This window comes from Bufo bufo, chromosome 1, assembly GCF_905171765.1.
Source record: "Bufo bufo chromosome 1, aBufBuf1.1, whole genome shotgun sequence".
Lineage (NCBI taxonomy): Eukaryota > Metazoa > Chordata > Amphibia > Anura > Bufonidae > Bufo > Bufo bufo.
The window spans coordinates 719,876,863-719,896,113 of NC_053389.1; the positions used below are offsets into that span (position 1 = coordinate 719,876,863).

The window sequence follows — 19,251 nt, forward strand, 5'->3', positions numbered from 1 at the left end:
ATAACAGTGCCATCCACAGATCCCCATAACAGTGCCATCCACAGATCCCCCATAACAGCGCCATCCACAGATCCCCCATAACAGCGCCATCCACAGATCCCCCATAACAGTGCCATCCACAGATCCCCCATAACAGTGCCATCCACAGATCCCCATAACAGTGCCATCCACAGATCCCCATAACAGTGCCATCCACAGATCCCCATAACAGTGCCATCCACATATCCCCCATAACAGCGCCATCCACAGATCCCCCATAACAGCGCCATCCACAGATCCCCCATAACAGTGCCATCCACAGATCCCCCATAACAGTGCCATCCACAGATCCCCCATAACAGCGCCATCCACAGATCCCCATAACAGTGCCATCCACAGATCCCCCATAACAGTGCCATCCACAGATCCCCATAACAGTGCCATCCACAGATCCCCGATAACAGCACCATCCACAGATCCCCCATAACAGCGCCATCCACAGATCCCCCATAACAGCGCCATCCACAGATCCCCCATAACAGCGCCATCCACAGGTCCCCCATAACAGCGCCATCCACAGGTCCCCCATAACAGTGCCATCCACAGATCCCCCACATGACAGTGCGTCATCCACAGATCCCCCATAATAGTGTCATGCACAGACCACCATTAATTCAAAGCCCACCAAAAGCACAACTTTTGGTTAAAAATATTTTTTTCTTATTTTCCTCCTCAAAAACCTAGGTGCGTCTTATAGTGAAGTTTAATATTTGTATATATATATACAGTCTTGTGAAAAAATTAGGACACCCTTTGAAAGCATGTGGTTTTTTGTAACATTTTTAATAAATGGTTATTTCATCTCCGTTTCAACAATACAGAGAGATTAAAGTAATCCGACTAAACAAAGAAAACTGAAGAAAAGTCTTTTCAAGATCTTCTGTAAATGTCATTCTACAAAAATGCCTATTCTAACTGAGGAAAAAGATAGGACACCCTTGCCCCTAATAGCGAGTGTTACCTCCTTTGGCTGAAATAACTGCAGTGAGACGGTTCTTGTAGCCATCTACCAGTCTTCGACATCGGTCTGAGGAAATTTTACCCCACTCCTCAATGCAGAACTTTTTCAGCTGTGAGATGTTTGAGGGGTTTCTTGCACGTACAGCCCTTTTCAAGTCACCCCACAGCATCTCAATGGGATTCAAATCTGGACTTTGACTTGGCCATTCCAGGACTCTCCATTTCTTCTTTTTCAGCCAATCTTTGGTTGATTTACTAGTATGTTTTGGGTCATTGTCATGTTGCATGGTCCAGTTCCGCTTCAGCTTTAATTTTCTAACTGATGGTCTCACATGTTCTTCAAGCACCTTCTGATACACAGTAGAATTCATCGTGGATTCTATGATGGTGAGCTGACCAGGTCCTGCTGCAGCAAAGCAGCCCCAAACCATGACACTTCCACCTCCATGCTTCACAGTTGGTATGAGGTTCTTTTCTTGGAATGCTGTGTTTGGTTTACGCCAAACATGTCCTCTGCTGTTGTGTCCAAATAATTCAATTTTGGACTCATCTGTCCAAAGAACATTATTCCAGAAGTCCTGGTCTTTGTCAACTTTATCGCTGGCAAATGTCAGTCTGGCCTCGATGTTTCTCTTGGAAAGCAAAGGTTTCCTCCTTGCACACCTCCCATGCAAGTTAAACTTGTACAGTCTCTTTCTGATTGTAGAGGCATGTACTTCTACATCAACAGTAGCCAGAGCCTGCTGTAGTTCTCGAGATGACACTTTAGGGTTTTTGGATACCTCTTTTAGCATCTTGCGGTCTGCTCTTGGGGTGAACTTGCTGGGGCGACCAGTCCTGGGCATGTTGGCAGTTGTTTTGAAAGCCCTCCACTTGTAGACTATCTTCCGGACAGTGGAATGGCTGATTTCAAAATCTTTTGAGATCTTTTTAAATCCCTTCCCAGACTCATAGGCTGCTACAATCTTTTTTCTGAAGTCCTCTGACAGCTCTTTTGCTCCCACCATGGTGCTCACTCTCACTTCAACAGTCAGGAGCACACCAAACTAAATGTCTGAGGTTTAAATAGGGCAAGCCTCATTCAACATGCAGAGTAACGATCTACTAATTATGTGCACCTGGTGTGATATACCTGTGTGAGATCTGAGCCAATTTAAGAGGGAATACATGTGAGGGTGTCCTATCTTTTTCCTCAGTTAGAATAGGCATTTTTGTAGAATGACATTTACAGAAGATCTTGAAAAGACTTTTCTTCAGTTTTCTTTGTTTAGTTGGATTACTTTAATCTCTCTGTATTGTTGAAACGGAGATGAAATAACCATTTATTAAAAATGTTACAAAAAACCACATGCTTTCAAAGGGTGTCCTAATTTTTTCACATGACTGTATATATAGGTCTCACTTGTGTTATTGGGCAACGGGATGTTGGGGGTCAGCAGTCATGAAACAACAATGTTGTTCTATGAAAATGTACGATTTTTTTTTTTTTTTTTGATGCGGCCCACATAAACTTAAATTTAGTTTTTTTGGCCCATGTTAGCCTTTGAGTTTGACATGCTTGCTCTACATGATGCAATGTATATGATATTTGTGATAAGGAATGATTTAATGGTGTTTGCACCGGGGCCTGTGAACTTGCATCTGGCAGTCTTCTGACACTGGCCTTCGTGAAGCACCATACGAAAGGCTGGACACTTGGCTGGCTGAGGATCCCACACCCTGGGAAAATCACATGCTGTTGGTGAGTGAAGACACCGGCGTCTGGTCCATGCCTCGGGCTCTGCTTGGTTATTTATAGGAGGGGACTGTCGGATCTCTTCAGGCAGCTATTAACAGACTATTATAATGCTAATCGAGGGATCTCGCCCTGGAACATTATTAGAATAACATCTTGGCCTGTGTATTGGCCTATAAGCATTGTGATGAGATGTATTCATGCATATTTTTTTATTGCTGCTGTTATAGTGCAGTGAGTGTCCACTGAAGAATATAGTCACTTGTCTTGCTAAATATTGTAACGTCATCGGATCTACAGACCCGACCATTGTCCGTGATTTCTTCCTGCAATGTTTCCTATTAGGAGCCAAGCTCAATCCTTGGTATCCATTCATTTAATACAGTAACTGTGTAAAGTGCAGTACTATTGTATATTACAAAGGTGCTTATATCATGTCAGGAGTAGAAGCAAGTTCCCCTCTCCATCATCTCCACATCCAAGGACACACTTTCTCCTCCTACATAGTCATTGTATTTACTCCATCCTTCATCCAGTATACAAGGAGTCTGTCACCAGGAATTTCATTGTAAACCAGTATACAAGGCCTTATCGAGCTAGCTTAGCCGAGCGTCATCTGAGCTCTTAGGAGTGCTGTTGGGCTGCTGGATCTCGCTTCCTGCTGGTGGTGCTGTGTTGTGGCAGTCGTCTCCATGTGGTGCTATACCAAATTAGTGTAGGGACCCACTGTGACGTCGTGATTGAGACCATGAACTTTGATCAAAGCATATACAGTTGTGGCCAAAAGTTTTGAGACTTACACAAATTTTGATTTTCACAAAGTTTGCTACTACAGTTTTTATGGTGGCAATTTGTATTAACTGTAGATTGTTATGAATAGTGATCAGATGAATTGCAATCAATTCCTAAGTCATTACTTGTCAGAAATAGTACCTTAGGGTACTTTCACACTATCGTTAGAAGAATCCGGAAATCCGTATGCAAACGGATATCTTTTTTGTTCCGGATATGGATCCGGTGGACTTAGTCATTGAAATACCGGATCCGTCTTTCCGGTATCATCCGGAAAAACGGATCCGGTATTTATTCATTTTCACAGCTAGAAAGTACTGTGCAGGCGCACACCGGAAAACCGGATCCAGTGATGCAGTAATTTCTGGAACACTTGTATTAATGCCAGATCTGGTACCATTTCAATGGAAATTAATGCCGGATTCGGCAAGTGTGGTAGTGTTCCGGGATTTTGGCCGGAAAAAAAAAACAACGTAGCATGCTGCGGTATTTTGTCTGGTCAAATACCGTACAAGGGACGGAACGGAAGACATCCTGAAGCATACTGAGCGGATTCCTTTCCATTCAGAATGCATTGGGACAAAACGGATGTTTTTTTTTCCGGTATTGAGAGCCATTACTGGATTTCAATACCTGAAAAGAATAACGCTAGTGTGAAAGTACCATTCCCAAAACTTAACTTCTAGTGCATTTCAGCCCTGCCACAAAATGACCTGCTAACAACATTTCAGTGATCTTCTTGTTGGCTCAGGAGAAAGTGTTAACAAGGGCAAGGCAGCTGATATCACTTTGTCATGCTGATGTAATTTGAAGAGAAAACTGGTTGCTTTAAAAGGGAGGTGGTGGCGCTTGAAATCATTGTCTTCTTCTGTTAACTATGGTCACCTATTAAGGAAGCATGTGTAGTTGTCACGGCGGACGTGCACAGTTAAACAGATAACACACCAACCAGGCTCTGGACGAGAGACAGGGGAAGGGTCACCTCCTAATTTATCCCTGACCTCTTTCCCTGCAATGCTCAGCCCACAGACAAACCTTGATGGTAGATTTGCTGTGTCCACCAGCCTAAACTAACAGAACCCTGAACTCCCTGAGATGGTGAAGTGGGGAGAAAGGAGCAGCCAGCTCGCACAGAACCTGGATGGGTAAGATGACATAAACAACCAAACAAGAAAAGACACTTATCTGCTGAGAGCAGGAACAAACAGCCAACCTTCCTTCCAAACTTCCCAGACAATAATGAACAGTATAATCCGCTCAGAGCACTTTAGCTGGAGACCATTTAAACTAATGACTCCACCCAGTGCACCTGATGCGAGGCGCATCCAGCACAGCATCAAAACAAATACTAGACTCGTGCTGCAATCCTGGCTGACCTCCGCACATCGTCAGAGTGGGGCATGACAGTAGTCATCAGTACTTTGCACCAAAAGAGCTTCACAGGCAAAATCATTGCAGCTTGTAAGACAAATCATTTATCGGATTATTGGTTCAGTTGCTGTGAAGAAGGCTTCAGGACGCCCAAGAAATTCCAGCAAGTACTAGGACTGGGAATTTTCTGATGACATACTCCCTTTAACTCTTCCACATACGAGCCTGTGATCCACATCACACATTAGTGAAAGTAAATGCTTGGAATGTCTTTTCTATTTCATTTTGTAGGGTTAGTTTATTAGATTAAAAAGTTGTTATATCTTCATAAAAGTCCATAATTCCGCTATTTAGTGTTATTCATTATCACAAACTTGGTTGACTTTGCTGAATAAGATCTGATTTCCTTCATGATTTCCAATGTACAGTCCTGATCAAAAGTTTAAGACCACTTGAAAAATGGCAAAAAATCATATTTAGCATCGCTGGTTCTTAACAAGGTTCCAAGTAGAGCGTCAACATGCAACAAGAAGAAATTGGAGTGAGACAAAACTATTTTTGAGCATTCAATTTAATGAAAACAACGAATAAACTGAAACAGGCTGTTTTTCAGCTGATCAAAAGTTTAGGACCACACCTCCAAAAAAAAACTAAACCCCCCAAAACAGAAATCCAACTTCCAAACATGAACTCAGTAATGAGTAGCTCCTCCGTTATTGTTGATCACTTCAAAAATTCGTTTCGGCATGCTTGGTACAAGCGTTTCCATGAGGTGAGTGGGAACATTTCTCCAAGTGGAGAAGACGGCCGCATGAAGGCCATCTACTGTCTGGAACTGTTGTCCATTTTTGTAAACTTCCTTTGCCATCCATCCCCAAAGGTTCTCAATTGGATTTAGATCAGGGGAACACGCAGGATGGGCCAAAAGAGTGATGTTATTCTCCTGGAAGAAGTCCCTTGTCCTGCGGGCATTGTGTACTGTAGCGTTGTCCTGTTGAAAAACCCATTCGTTACCACACAGACAAGGGCCCTCAGTCATGAGGAATGCTCTCTGCAACATCTGGACATAGCCAGCGGCCGTTTGATGCCCCTGCACTTCCTGAAGCTCCATTGTTCCACTGAAGGAAAAAGCACCCCAGACCATTATGGCGCCCCCCTCCACTGTGGCGCGTAGAAAACATCTCAGGTGGGATCTGCTTGTCATGCCAGTAACGTTGGAAACCATCAGGACCATCAAGGTTACATTTTTTTCTCATCAGAGGATAAAACTTTCTTCCACCTTTGAATGTCCCATGTTTGGTGCTCTCTTGCAGAGTCCAAACGAGCAGTTCTGTGGCGTTCAAGGAGACGAGGTCTTTGAAGACGTTTTTTGTTTTTGAAGCCCTTCAGTCTCAGATGCCGTCTGATGGTTATGGGGCTGCAGTCAGCACCAGTAAGGGCCTTAATTTGGGTTGAGGATTGTCCAGTCTCTTGACGGACAGCCAATTGGATCCTCCGGCCCAGTGCTGGTATAAAAAAATTGGGTCTTCCACTTGACTTTTTTGTTCCATAACCCTCAGGATCATTTAAGAAATTCCAAATGACTGTCTTACTGCGTTCCACCTCAGCAGCGATGGCGCGCTGTGAGAGACCCTGCTTTTGCAGTTCAACAAGCTGACCACGTTCAAAAAGGGAGAGGTTTTTTTGCCTTTGCCATCACAACGTGTGACTACCTGACAGAAAATGACAATGAATCCACATCTTTGCACAGATTTGGCCTTTTGAAGGCATGTGGTCCTAAACTTTTGATCAGCTGAAAAACAGCCTGTTTCAGTTTATTCGTTGTTTTCATTAAATTGAATGCTCAAAAAATGTTTTGTCTCACTCCCATTTCTTCTTGTTTCATGTTGAAGCTCTACTTGGAACCTTGTTAAGATCCAGCCATGCTAAATATGATTGTTTGCCATTTTTCAAGTGGTCTTAAACTTTTGATCAGGACTGTATGAGAGTCAACAAGAACAAAACTATAAAATAATAAGTCCAAATTGATAACTGATTTTTAAAATGGATTTAACCTGCTTTTTGTTTGGGTTTTATTTGGTCATACTCAGAGGTTTTCTAGGACCTAAAATGCTAAATGTTTCCACAGTGAAATGTCAGTTGACCATCACAGATACTTGGCATGTTATCAACAGGGACATCATGTAGGCAGAGAGTTCAGGAGATAGAAGAGAGCGTCAGTGTGGCCATTGATAATACTTAATTATATTAATGCTTTTGCCTTGTGGGTGGGTATCATTTATTGCATCAGTTGTCCATTGGCATAAATGATAAAAAATAGACAGTGATCTATCCAGTTTTTGATCGGACCCATGTAAAAAAATGGTTCCTGGAGAAACCAGTTGAGCCTATGCAGTTTAGTAAAGGATCCATTCCCCAATGAAGTCCCTGTAACAACATTGTACAGAAATATGCCAGCTCTATCCTTCTCTTTTACCCCCTAACATCTTTATGAGTTTATTACTGGTCCCTACAAATCTTCACATTTCTATTTGCACATGTTGAGGCTTGGATGTTGTTTTATCCGGTTTTGTAAATGGACGTCGACATGACTGCGCTGTAAAAACCTCTGGGTCGTTTTATTCTTTGGTTTCATAGCATGGACATAAAATGTGAACGTTTAAAACCCAGACATAGAGCACAGTGAACGCAGGTCATATATTAGGAACCTATTGTTATTTAAAGAACATCAAGGAAATGTTTTTCTAGGAACAAGAGCTGCATTTTGGCTCCAGTTGTAGAAATAGTCCAGTAAATGGAATAAATATACCCCAGAGAGGAGCTGATCAGATATGTGAGCGGATATTGTCTGTTACAGCCGAGCTGCCTGTGTTTTCACACCCCATTAATTCATTACTTCCATCCTTTCATCTCCAAATTTCATTTTTCTTTTTTCATTTTTTTCTCCTATCCCCTTTTCAAAAAAGAATGGTGCCCCCTCCTCTTTCCACCTGCCCCCTGCTGCTGCCTCAGTCTTCTCTGCGCTGTTAATTTTCCTGACTCCATATGGAGTAACAGAGCTTTCACCTGCAGGCTGAATGAGATTCTGCTGCACGGCCTCAGGCCAGTGCTGTGAGATCAGGTTTCCGATGCCCGTGTGTGCCAGGCGCCCTCAGTGGCAGAGTACAAATAACAAATTGGATGCATCTACAAGCCTCCCGTAAAGTGTATTTATTGTGCGCCTCTTGATTTCCAAACACTGATTGTAAGGTCGTTAAGGCATCGGGAAGAGCCATGCTCAGACTGCTATATCAGTGTATAGGCTGGAGGTAGTCATTGATGAACTCTTACCAGACTTGAGGACTGGAGGTGATAAAGTGGAAGCCAAAAAGTGATATGAACTTCTACAGCAATCAAGTTCTTTCCAAAGACTGCAGGGGAGATTTATCACTAGTGTTGTAGGGTGTGCAGAAATGGCACATAATAAATTCTTCTGAACCCACCAGACCATTTTCTCTTCCTTTGCCACCTCATTGCTGGCATACATTTACCCCAAGGAAGATGTGAGACTTGTCTAAAATGCATTTAACACATAGCATGTACACTTTTTGCATAGTAAGTCTTCTTTACTTATCAAGCTTAAGGTGAATGAGGGGACTGCTCGGCCAGCAGCAAGCACAGATCTGTGGGACAGCCGGAAAATAAAGAGGATCCCTTCCCGGGAATGGAGCAAAGATGAACACTTAAAGGGGTTGTCTTCTTTTTTTATATTGATGACCTATGCTCAGGATAGGTCATCAATATCTGCTTGGCGGGGGGGGGGGGGGGGGGGAAGCAGCTCATCGTCGCAATTGCAGCAGTCAGCAGGTGTAATTACAACTAAGCTGTCCCATTCACTTCAATGGGACGGCTCCTTCCTATGTAAGTGAATACTATAAAACCATCCCATTGAAGTGAATGGGACGTCTTAGTTGTAATTACACCTGCTTGTACGAGCGCTACTTTCTTTATAAACAGCTGATCGGCAGGGCTGCCGAGAATCCGTTCCCCGACTATATGATATTCATCAATCATCAATATAAAAAAAAGTTGAAATTTCATAGTCCCAAATATTCCTATTTCTATTCTCCACACAGAGGTATAATGCCCTCCTAAATATTATACAACCCCAATTCCAAAAATGTTGGGGTGCTTGTAAAATGGTAAATAAAACCAGAATGCAATGATTTGCAAATTTCATAGACCCATATTTTATTCACAATATACAGTCCTGATCAAAAGTTTAAGACCACTTGAAAAATGGCGAAAAATCATATTTAGCATGGCTGGATCTTAGCAAGGTTCCAAGTAGAGCTTCAACATGCAACAAGAAGAAATGGGAGTGAGACAAAACATTTTTTGAGCATTCAATTTAATGAAAACAACGAATAAACTGAAACAGGCTGTTTTTCAGCTGATCAAAAGTTTAGGACCACAGCTCCAAAAAAAAACTAAACCCCCCCCCCCCCCCCCCCCCCCCCAAAACAGAAATCCAACCTCCAAACATGAACTCAGTAATGAGTAGCTCCGCCATTCTTGTTTATCACTTCAAAAATTTGTTTCGGCATGCTTGATGCAAGTGTTTCCATGAGGTGAGTGGGAACATTTCTCCAAGTGGTGAAGACGGCCGCACGAAGGCCATCTACTGTCTGGAACTCTTGTCCATTTTTGTAAACTTCCCTTGCCATCCATCCCCAAAGGTTCTCAATTGCATTTAGATCAGGGGAACACGCAGGATGGACCAAAAGAGTGATGTTATTCTCCTGGAAGAAGTCCCTTGTCCTGCGGGCATTGTGTACTGTAGCGTTGTTCTGTTGAAAAACCCAGTCGTTACCACAGAGACGAGGGCCCTCAGTCATGAGGAATGCTCTCTGCAACATCTGGACATAGCCAGCGACCATTTGACGCCCCTGCACTTCCTGAAGCTCCATTGTTCCACTAAAGGAAAAAGCACCCCAGACCATTATGGCGCCCCCTCCACTGTGGTGCGTAGAAAACATCTCTGGTGGGATCTGCTTGTCATGCCAGTAACGTTGGAAACCATCAGGACCATCAAGGTAAAAAAAAAAATCATCAGAGAATAAAACTTTCTTCCACCTCTGAATGTCCCATGTTTGGTGCTCTCTTGCAAAGTCCAAATGAGCAGTTCTGTGGCGTTCAAGGAGACGAGGTCTTTGAAGACTTTTTTTGTTTTTGAAGCCCTTCAGTTTCGGATGCCGTCTGATGGTTATGGGGCTGCAGTCAGCACGAGTAAGGGCCTTAATTTGGGTCGAAGATCGTCCAGTGTCTTGATGGACAGCCAATTGGATCCTCCGGCTCAGTGCTGATGAAATTTTTTTTGGGTCTTCCACTTGACTTTTTTGTTCCATAACGCTCAGGATCATTTAAGAAATTCCAAATGACTGTCTTACTGCGTTCCACCTCAGCAGTGATGGCGCTCTGTGAGAGACCCTGATTATGCAGTTCAACAACCTGACCACGTTCAAAAAGGGAGAGTTTTTTGCCTTTGCCTTCACAACGTGTGACTACCTGACAGAAAATGACAATGAATCCACATCTTTGCACAGATTTGGCCTTTTAAAGGCATGTGGTCCTAAAATTTGGATCAGCTGAAATACAGCCTGTTTCAGTTTAATCATTATTTTCAATTAATTGAATGCTCAAAAAATGTTTTGTCTCACTCTCATTTCTTCTTGCTGCATGTTGAAGCTCTACTTGGAACCTTGTTAAGATCCAACAATGTAAAATATGATTTTTTTGGCCATTTTTCAAGTGGTCTTAAACTTTTGATCAGGACTTTGTCATAGAATACATGTCAGATGGTGAAAGTGAGAGATGTTCCCATTTCATGAATAAAATTAACTCATTTAGAACTTGATAGCAGCAACGCATCTCAAAATAGTTGGGACGGGGCAACAAAATGCTGGAAAGTTAAGTGCTATTTGCTACTAAGTCGCAAGACTGGGTATAGAAAGAGCATGTTTGAGAGGCAGAATCTCTCAGAAGCAAAGACTGGCAGAGATTCACCATCTGTGAAAAATTGCATCTAAAAACTGTGGAAGAATTTCAGAAAAATTGTGAAGACTTTGAATATCCCATCATCTACAGTATATGATATCATCTAAAGAGAATCTGGAGAAATCCATGTGCACAAAGGACAAGGCCGTCAATATTGGATGCCCGTGATCTACGCGCCCTTAGGTGGCACTGTATTAAAAACAGACATGATTCTATACTGGAAGTCACTGCATGGACTCAGAAACATTGTAAACACATTTCGCCATACAATCCACAAATGCAAGTTAAAACTGTATCGTGCAAAGAAGAAGCCATATGTCAACACAATCTAGAAACACCCCTGTTTTCTCTGGGCCAAATGATATTTAAAATAGACTGAGGCAAAGTGGAAAACTGTTCTGTGGTCAGATTAATCAAAATTCAGAATCCATTTTCTATGGATTCAAGAGGAGAGGGACCATCCAGTTTGTTGTCCGAGCACAGTACTTCGGCTGAAAGGAGGAGCGGAGTGCACAGACAGCTGGCGCATGCGCGATTCCCCTGGATGAGGCTGCTGCCAGGACACCGCACGGGCCCAGACGTGTGAATTAAGGGCGCATGCGCGAGATTCCGGTACACTGGGGGGGAAATAAAGCCGAGGAGAGGAGTTAATAATTAACAGCGGGGCAGCGCTGGGCTCCAACTTCCAGAGGGACAGCCCCTTGGGCACCTTATGAAGGTAATTAGCAGAGGAATAGACCAGATTCTGAACTGCATCCAGACCTTTCACCAAAAAAAAATAACATTTGGCACATCATAAAACTGTTGAGCATCTAGAATCCAATATCAGACAAGAATGGGACAACATTCCCAAAACTTGGGACCAGCAATTTGTCTTCTCACTTCCCAGACATTTACAGACTGTTGGTAAAAGAAGAGGGGATGCTACACATTGGTAGATATGGACCTGTCCCAACTTTTTTGAGGTGCGTTGCTGCCATCAAATTCTAAATGAGTTAATTTTTGTTCATAAAATGATAAAACATCTATGTTCTATTGTGAATAAAATATGGGTCTGTGATATTTGCAAATCATTGCATTCTGTTTTTTACATCTTACACAGCATCCTAACTTTTTAGGAACGGGTTTTCCAATCTTATAAAAATATGGAATAGTACTTACTTGTGTCTGAATATTCACCAGGTGATAACACAAGTGATCAGAAGTTGTTACCGTAATTTTCATTACCTTGCCCAGTTCTGTGCTACACTTTTGTTTTGATGCTGCCAGGGCTTTCTGTGGGCATGATAATAACTATGTAAATAAACAAAACTACAGTTCCTATGATTCATCCCTTCTCTTACAGACATTGCCTCTATTTACAGCTACCTGTATGCCCCTCTATTATGAAATGTAAGGTAGCATTGTGATTACTCAAGGTCTTCACACACAACATAAATCTGCTACTGAGACACAGCTCTGCTTTTCTAGTAGTACCCCCTGGACACTGAACTGCTGCCCACCATGTGAGACACCATCTTTTCTGAGACAGTAGAGATAAGAGGCATGTAATGTGTGACGTTCCATACTACAGAGGGGTGGATAATCACACAGTCAGAGTACAAGACGTCACACAAGCAAGAAATAAACCCCATAGCCATGTAATTTCATGTGAGCCTGGCATCTTGGCAACAGAGAGTACATTATACATTTTACTGCATGTGAACCATTTACTCATAATTGTTAAAGATTGGAAAGCTCCTTTTAGAGGATCTGTCAGCTGTTTTAGTAAATACTTGTAATACCCATACTTGTATTAAACCATTGGTCTGTATGACTGGTCTGTACTATTCCCCTTGTCAGTAGGGTGCACTGATAAAGACAGTTAGGGACACAGCAATAGAGCATGTTACAGTGTTGTTCTATCAGATTAATATAGAATTTATCTGAATAAAGAATGCTATATCCTCCATATGCAGTAGAGGGCTCATGCACCTCTATTGTTGCCGTATTACAGAAACATACAACATGGAACCATACTACAGCCATGAGCATCTGAAGATGGTGCACCGGACTGAGCAGATTGTGCATTTTTCCAGCAAAGCCTGAGCACCACAATACCACTGTACATAGATTGTATATTGTGTGAAACCATAGATTGTCCTGACATTGGACCCAGTGGTGCTTATAGTAACATAGTACATAAGGCCGTAAAAAGACATTTGTCCATCCAGTTCGGCCTGTCATCCTGCAAGTTGATCCAGAGGAAGGCAAAAAAAAACATACAGATATTCTCTATAACAGGGATGCACAACCTGCGGCCCTCCAGCTGTTGCAAAACTACAACTCCCAGCATGCTTGGGCAGCCTACAGCTTTTAGGGCTTGCTGGAAGTTGTAGTTTTGGAACAGCTAGAGGGCCGCAGGTTGAGCATCCCTGCTCTATAACATAAGAATAGCCAGCATTCAGAGAAGTTAATTTAGATGTAAAATTAAAAAAGTTATATTATATTACAGATTCAGTTTATTTCATGTTTCAATGGGTTGGAAGCCATCAGTGTTAAAGAGGACTTGTTACCAAGAACGGAGGAGTGCATAATCATGGGAAGCGTGGCCAACTAGGATATACAAATATCTCACTTTTCTGAACTGGTGATAGGGCCTCTTTAATTTTGAGTTAGCGGCTATTGATGTCTGAATCTTCCTCAACCCCCATGAAGCATTGAACCATAAATGGTCAGCCTACTTCTGGGTTTAGTTTCCACCACTTCTAATTCTCCAGGGTTCCTCAAGGGTACTCATCTCTGGTGGAGGCTTGGGGGAGGTTTCTGTAGGCATAGCCTCTGATCAGAAGACGCACTAATTCCAACCCTGCCCCATGTTGTGATTAATTTGCATTCTTTGTCAGAAGTTAATGGAGTTTTTTATGACTGCTTCTGAAGAGCTGATCTGCTGTTTATACACTTACCAGCGGAAATCCTCGCCCTCCCCCGCACTGATTGATGGAGATGCTCTCTGTTATTCCAAACGGCTTTTTAAGCTGTTTTTAAGAATTATTTGAATAAAATGCTGGCGTGCATTGTGTCAGGGGGGAGAATGGAAGATTATCTGATGAACAAGATAGAAGAGACAAATAAGAGAGCTCAGTGGGAAGAAGAAAGATCACAAGATGAAAAGAGACAGTGACATGGAAATGGGGGTAGAGATATGTCTACATCTTGTATAACATTCAGCCATAAAAATTGCTAGAAAAAAAAGGATAACCTATGTAGATTCACAATGATGTATCCACTTTATCTGAGGTACACAGTCTTTGACTTTGAACATGGGCGGATTTGGATGATCCCAACTCTGTAGGGAAACTGGTAAGTCTCTCCAGTTGCAGAATGGAAATTTTTCAGAAAGATATGAATCCCAATACACTGTCTTGTAGTTCACAACTGATACACTGGGTAAGGTGTTGTTTGTTTGTTTGTTTAAAAAAAAAAAGGGGGGGGAACTGGAGTTTTTTGCGCCAAAGCCAGAAGTGGATCCAACAGGAAGGAGAAGTTGTCTTTCCTTTTATGTTTTCCATTCCTTTTGAATGCACTCCTTGCTCTGGATTCTCTTTGGTGTTCTTTGATGGTATCACCACTCCCATGATTAGAGTCATCCTTTAAGCTAGCTATAGTTATGCCCCCTTGCCTCTAGCATCACATATCTCAGGGAACACAGTAGGACCAGAAAGAACCAGACCAATACCTGTTTTCCTCAGTCGGAGACATCAAGAGAAAGAGGAGTGTTTCCATAAAGACAAGATTTTCAGCAGAAACTGTTGTAATTGGATAGACGAATCCCCTAAAAGTGGTATGATTATGGCCAGTTCTAACAGTAAAAAGTGTTGGACTAGGATTAAATGATTAATTCCATATAAACATATTATCCTAATTAAGGTCTTCATTTTGCTAGAGAACATTTAATGCGTTATTCTTTTTGGTAGTTTAGTCCCTGCAATGATATCTGCCCTTGTTGGATGTCTAACAACATTTGGCCATGCACCAATCTTAGAGTGCAGCCATGCTGCATTATAGTGATTAGTAGATGTAGAAAGAATTGTGCACACCCATATCACACCTTAGAAGACCATTCATTTAGAGGAATTTGCCATTTCACAAGATTATCAGGCCTGTTTTACATTGATAGTCCACTTTCCTGTTGTGACGGTCATATAGCACTGTATAGCCATTGACGAACATTCATTTGGCCAAAAACTATTTCTATCGACCCCCTATATACATGCAAACTGTGTACGGCTGAGCATGCATGTGTTCTGAGTAAGCCATTCCCATCCATCTCTGGCTTACCTCCCCAGACAACAATCGGATCAGAGAACTCCAACCAGCCCTCTCCTCCTTTCCCCAGGGAGCTGCCGGGGGTGGTATCGGGGACAGCTCCATACACAGTGGCCAGTTGGTCTGGCCAAAATTGGCAGGTCCGATTGTTGATCTAATGTGTATGTCCACCTTAAATGCGTTAGTCTTGCTACCAATGGGACTCGAGCCTTCGTTTTTCCTGTTCAGATTAGTTGGGGTAAGTGATTTTTGGGGCGACTCACTTTATGCTTCTAAAATCCCTCATCGCCCACTGGCCCCCTCGTTCCCCTACTTCAGATTTGTCATATGCACAGAGCGGTCCTCTCTGGCAGCTCCGGCCGTTCTCTCCACGCACACACAGGCTCCCTGTCCCATTACAGAGATATAATTAAAGTTTGTGTCTCCCAGCCAGAAATTAGGCAGGGGTGACACGCCAGGCCAGCCCTGGCAGGCGGCCAGGAATTCTAATTTCTGACGATGATTTAATTTCAATTTTAAATAAATCGTTTTTTAATTTAAAAAGAGCGAGTTTCCTCACATTAGCGATGATTGCCACATTAAGCTCTGCGCTCACGATGGAGCCGCATAAAACATTATTTATACACGGAGCGGAAACGGCTCTGCCGCTGAAATGGATTATGTTTTTTTTTTTTTTTTTTCCTCCCTCTTCTAATATAACCTGGAGGATACTAAAAAGTGTTTGTGGTAAATTAGCATTCTGCCGACTTTCACCCATAAATGAGAGAAGAGCTATTAACACTTGTGTATTTTCATTATGTAAATTGTGTTAACACATGCCCACAAATTGCCACCAGCAAGACAATCATTTTCTCCCAGTGATCATAATGTGTCCTAGTGAGATGTTTTGATTATGACATGCTAATTACATATTGCCTTTTTCCCCTCTGCTCTCGCTTTTCTATCCTTTCACTCTTTTGTGTGCGTTCTTATTTATTATATTTTTATGTAATATTTTTCATCTCTTTACCTCCCCAGATTCAGAAAAACCATGGCTCTTTAATGGTGAGTGTTATGAGCCCAGGCAGGGGGGGGCGGGGGGGGGTTGGCGGTAGGGAAATCTGAAAGCAGGGGAGGGGGGTGTAAGAAAAAAAATTCACTTTTCTCTCTTTTTTTTTTTTTTTCCTGATGGCTGATTCTTCCTGCATGCTCCACTGCCTTGTTTTAAACTTTGCAAATTGCATTTTGAAGAAAAAGCAAACATTTAACTGCCTGTATTAGATTAGGTACCATTAGAAATAATAGCAATGCTCCGGCATCAATGTTTTTATAAGAGCTCTCTGCTGTTGATTAATCTTGCTATTTTTATTGCATTAATGGTGTTTTTTTTGTGTCTCTTATGACTATACTGTAGAGATATTGCATATAGGTTAATACTTGTCTCTCTCTCTCTCCGCAGCCGTTCCAGATATTGCAATGCATTGTTGATGAGGTGAGTCTCCGACTTATGTGCTTTCGCTCCTAAAGTCATTCCTAATGGAGTGGAAAGCTTATATTTTGTTTCCTAATGAAGCACAATGGACGACACCCTCTGAGAGAGTTCATTGGCAAGGCTCGGAGCTGTTTAACATGGCTTGGCCTATGTTCTCCCCCCCCCCTTCCCCTCCAACCTTCCCTATTCCTATCTCTTTGAGAGCCCCCCCGCAGACTGATCCTATCTGTTATACCAGGCCCCCTGGACAGGGCTGGAGAATATTAATCGGGGCTCAGCCCGGACTGCTGGAGTTATATAGAGAAGAGGATCTCCATGTGGAGGTAGAGTAATTGAATGAGGCATAGTAATAGACGATGCTTAGAAGGATTAGGTGTTGGCGCAGGAGTGCATAGATATGTATATTTATATAGATAAAGATATATATTTAGTAGATCTGCATGCCCAATGTAAATTGGCGTCCAGTCCCCTCGATTCATCGCTGTTGGACCTGCTTACACAAACCCTATTGCTCTCTAAGCAATGTAAATGGAGTAGCATAGCGTAGCTCAGGGTGATTAGCATCCTGCACAATGTACCGGCCATATTGGCCCTTGTCGACTAAACATTGCTCAGATTTTCTAGCCCATATGTTACATTTATTGTGGGCTGGAATTGGCGCACATATCTGGTGTGTTCCGCATTTAATTTGTGCAGGAGCAGATTGTGGGTTGTATTGTTTCCTGACTGTGCTGGATGAACCATGTTCTATTAATATGGGAATCGAAACCCTTAATCAGGGCTCCCACTAATTGTCCCTCTTGTAATTACAGCACTTGTTTCACTGATAATTGGGCCACAGTAATTATCTGTATGGTTAGCAATCAGATGGCAGTGTGATGCCGCCCTAGTGATTGGCATATGCTTGGTGCTGTCTTGTTTTACAAAGGAGTGTATGGTCACCTCTAAAACATAGGCACCCTGGGGGTGTCTGTATCAAGTGCAGTAGTCTCTTTCTTTGCAGGGTATTATATGCATCCAGAGACATCTCATATATGGTACATTTAGTGCCACTGGACACTTAGCCGTTTTTTTCCCCTGCAATATGACCAAAAATACCCACAGTTTCCATTTGTGAAAGGTCTTGCTTCCACTGGTGTATATCTGATCTGCTATTTTTTTGCTCACAGATGTCCCGCATCGCTGAAAGCACCATTGTAGAGACCATTCCTTTTACTTAGGAAGCAAAGCACAAGCCATCTGAATATAAGACAATGCTGCGACTGCGGCCAAGATTATTCTCTTATGCTGGGACATAAAATGTAGCCGGGTTGATTTTAACATCATTATGACCATTTTCTTGCAGCAAAGGACTCTTACAGTGCCTTGAAAATGTATTCATACCCCTTGAACTTTTCCAAATTTTTTCATGTTAGACCCACAAACTTAAAGGGGTTCTCCAGGAATTTAGAAAAATAAAAATACTTAAATATTACTTTATTGTAAATATATTCCCCAATACCTTTCATTATTTATAATGGCTCATTTTGTTTAGGGAGCAATCATTAGGAGAAACAAAATGGCCGCCGTCCTATTACTACACACAAAACTTGTCCTAATCACACAAGAGGACAAGTAACTTTCGAGCCCTAAGGTAATGAGCTGCCTCATCCTCCTCTCCTATTTGTCAGGGATTATGATCCTGAATACAGATTTTAAGAACTTTTAACTGAATCTATGTGGGAATAGAGATCATGAGGAGACATGAAGTACAGAGAGGACGGACAGGACAGACTGTGGTAATGGAGACTGCATACAAGAGCTGCTGCTCATTATCCACATGAACTCCATTTCTACAGTGATTAAGCTGAAGATCATATTACACTGTATTCAGGATCATAGAAGAAGATGAGGAAGCTCTTTATCTCACTGCTCTGAAGTACTCCTGTGTGATTAGGACAGGGTTTGTGTGCACTAATAGGATGGCGGCCATTTTATTTTTCCTAATGATTGCTCACCAGACAAAACGAGCCATTATAACTAATGAAAGGTATTTAGGAATATATTTATAATAAAGTAATATTTAAGTATTTTAATTTTCCTAATTCCCGGAGAACCCCTTTAAAGTAAATAGTGTCCACCTGTGTGTCATTTATTCTCAGTATAACTGCAGCTGTTCTGTGAAGGCCTCAGAGGTTTGTTAGTGAACATTAGTGATCAAACAGCATCATGAAAACCAAGGAACACACCAGACAGGTCAGGGATAAACTTGTGGAGAAGTATAAAGCAGTGTTAGGTTATAAAAAAATATCCCAAGCTCTCAACATCTCATGGAGCACTGTTCAATCCATCATCCAAAAATGGAAGGAGTATGGCACAACTGCAAACCTACCAAGACACAGCCATCCACCTAAACTTACAGCCCAGGCAAGGAGAGCACTAATTAGAGAAGCAGCTTAGAGGCTCACGGTCACTCTGGAGGAGCTGCAGAGATCCACAGCTCAGATGGGAGAATCTGTCCACAGGACAACTATTAGTCGTGCACTACACAAATCTGATC

At 42.2% G+C, this 19,251-nt stretch overlaps 1 protein-coding gene across 1 annotated transcript in view; it reads left to right on the plus strand.

The window, feature by feature from the left end:
- The window catches only part of MAP2K5 (mitogen-activated protein kinase kinase 5), a 147,753-nt gene that overhangs the window by 116,033 nt on the left and 12,469 nt on the right, over positions 1-19,251 (plus strand). The window contains exons 18-19 of the mRNA XM_040414314.1: positions 16,259-16,285; positions 16,680-16,712. Of these exons, the coding sequence (XP_040270248.1) occupies positions 16,259-16,285; positions 16,680-16,712 (60 nt within the window). The remainder of the gene's footprint in view (positions 1-16,258; positions 16,286-16,679; positions 16,713-19,251) is intronic.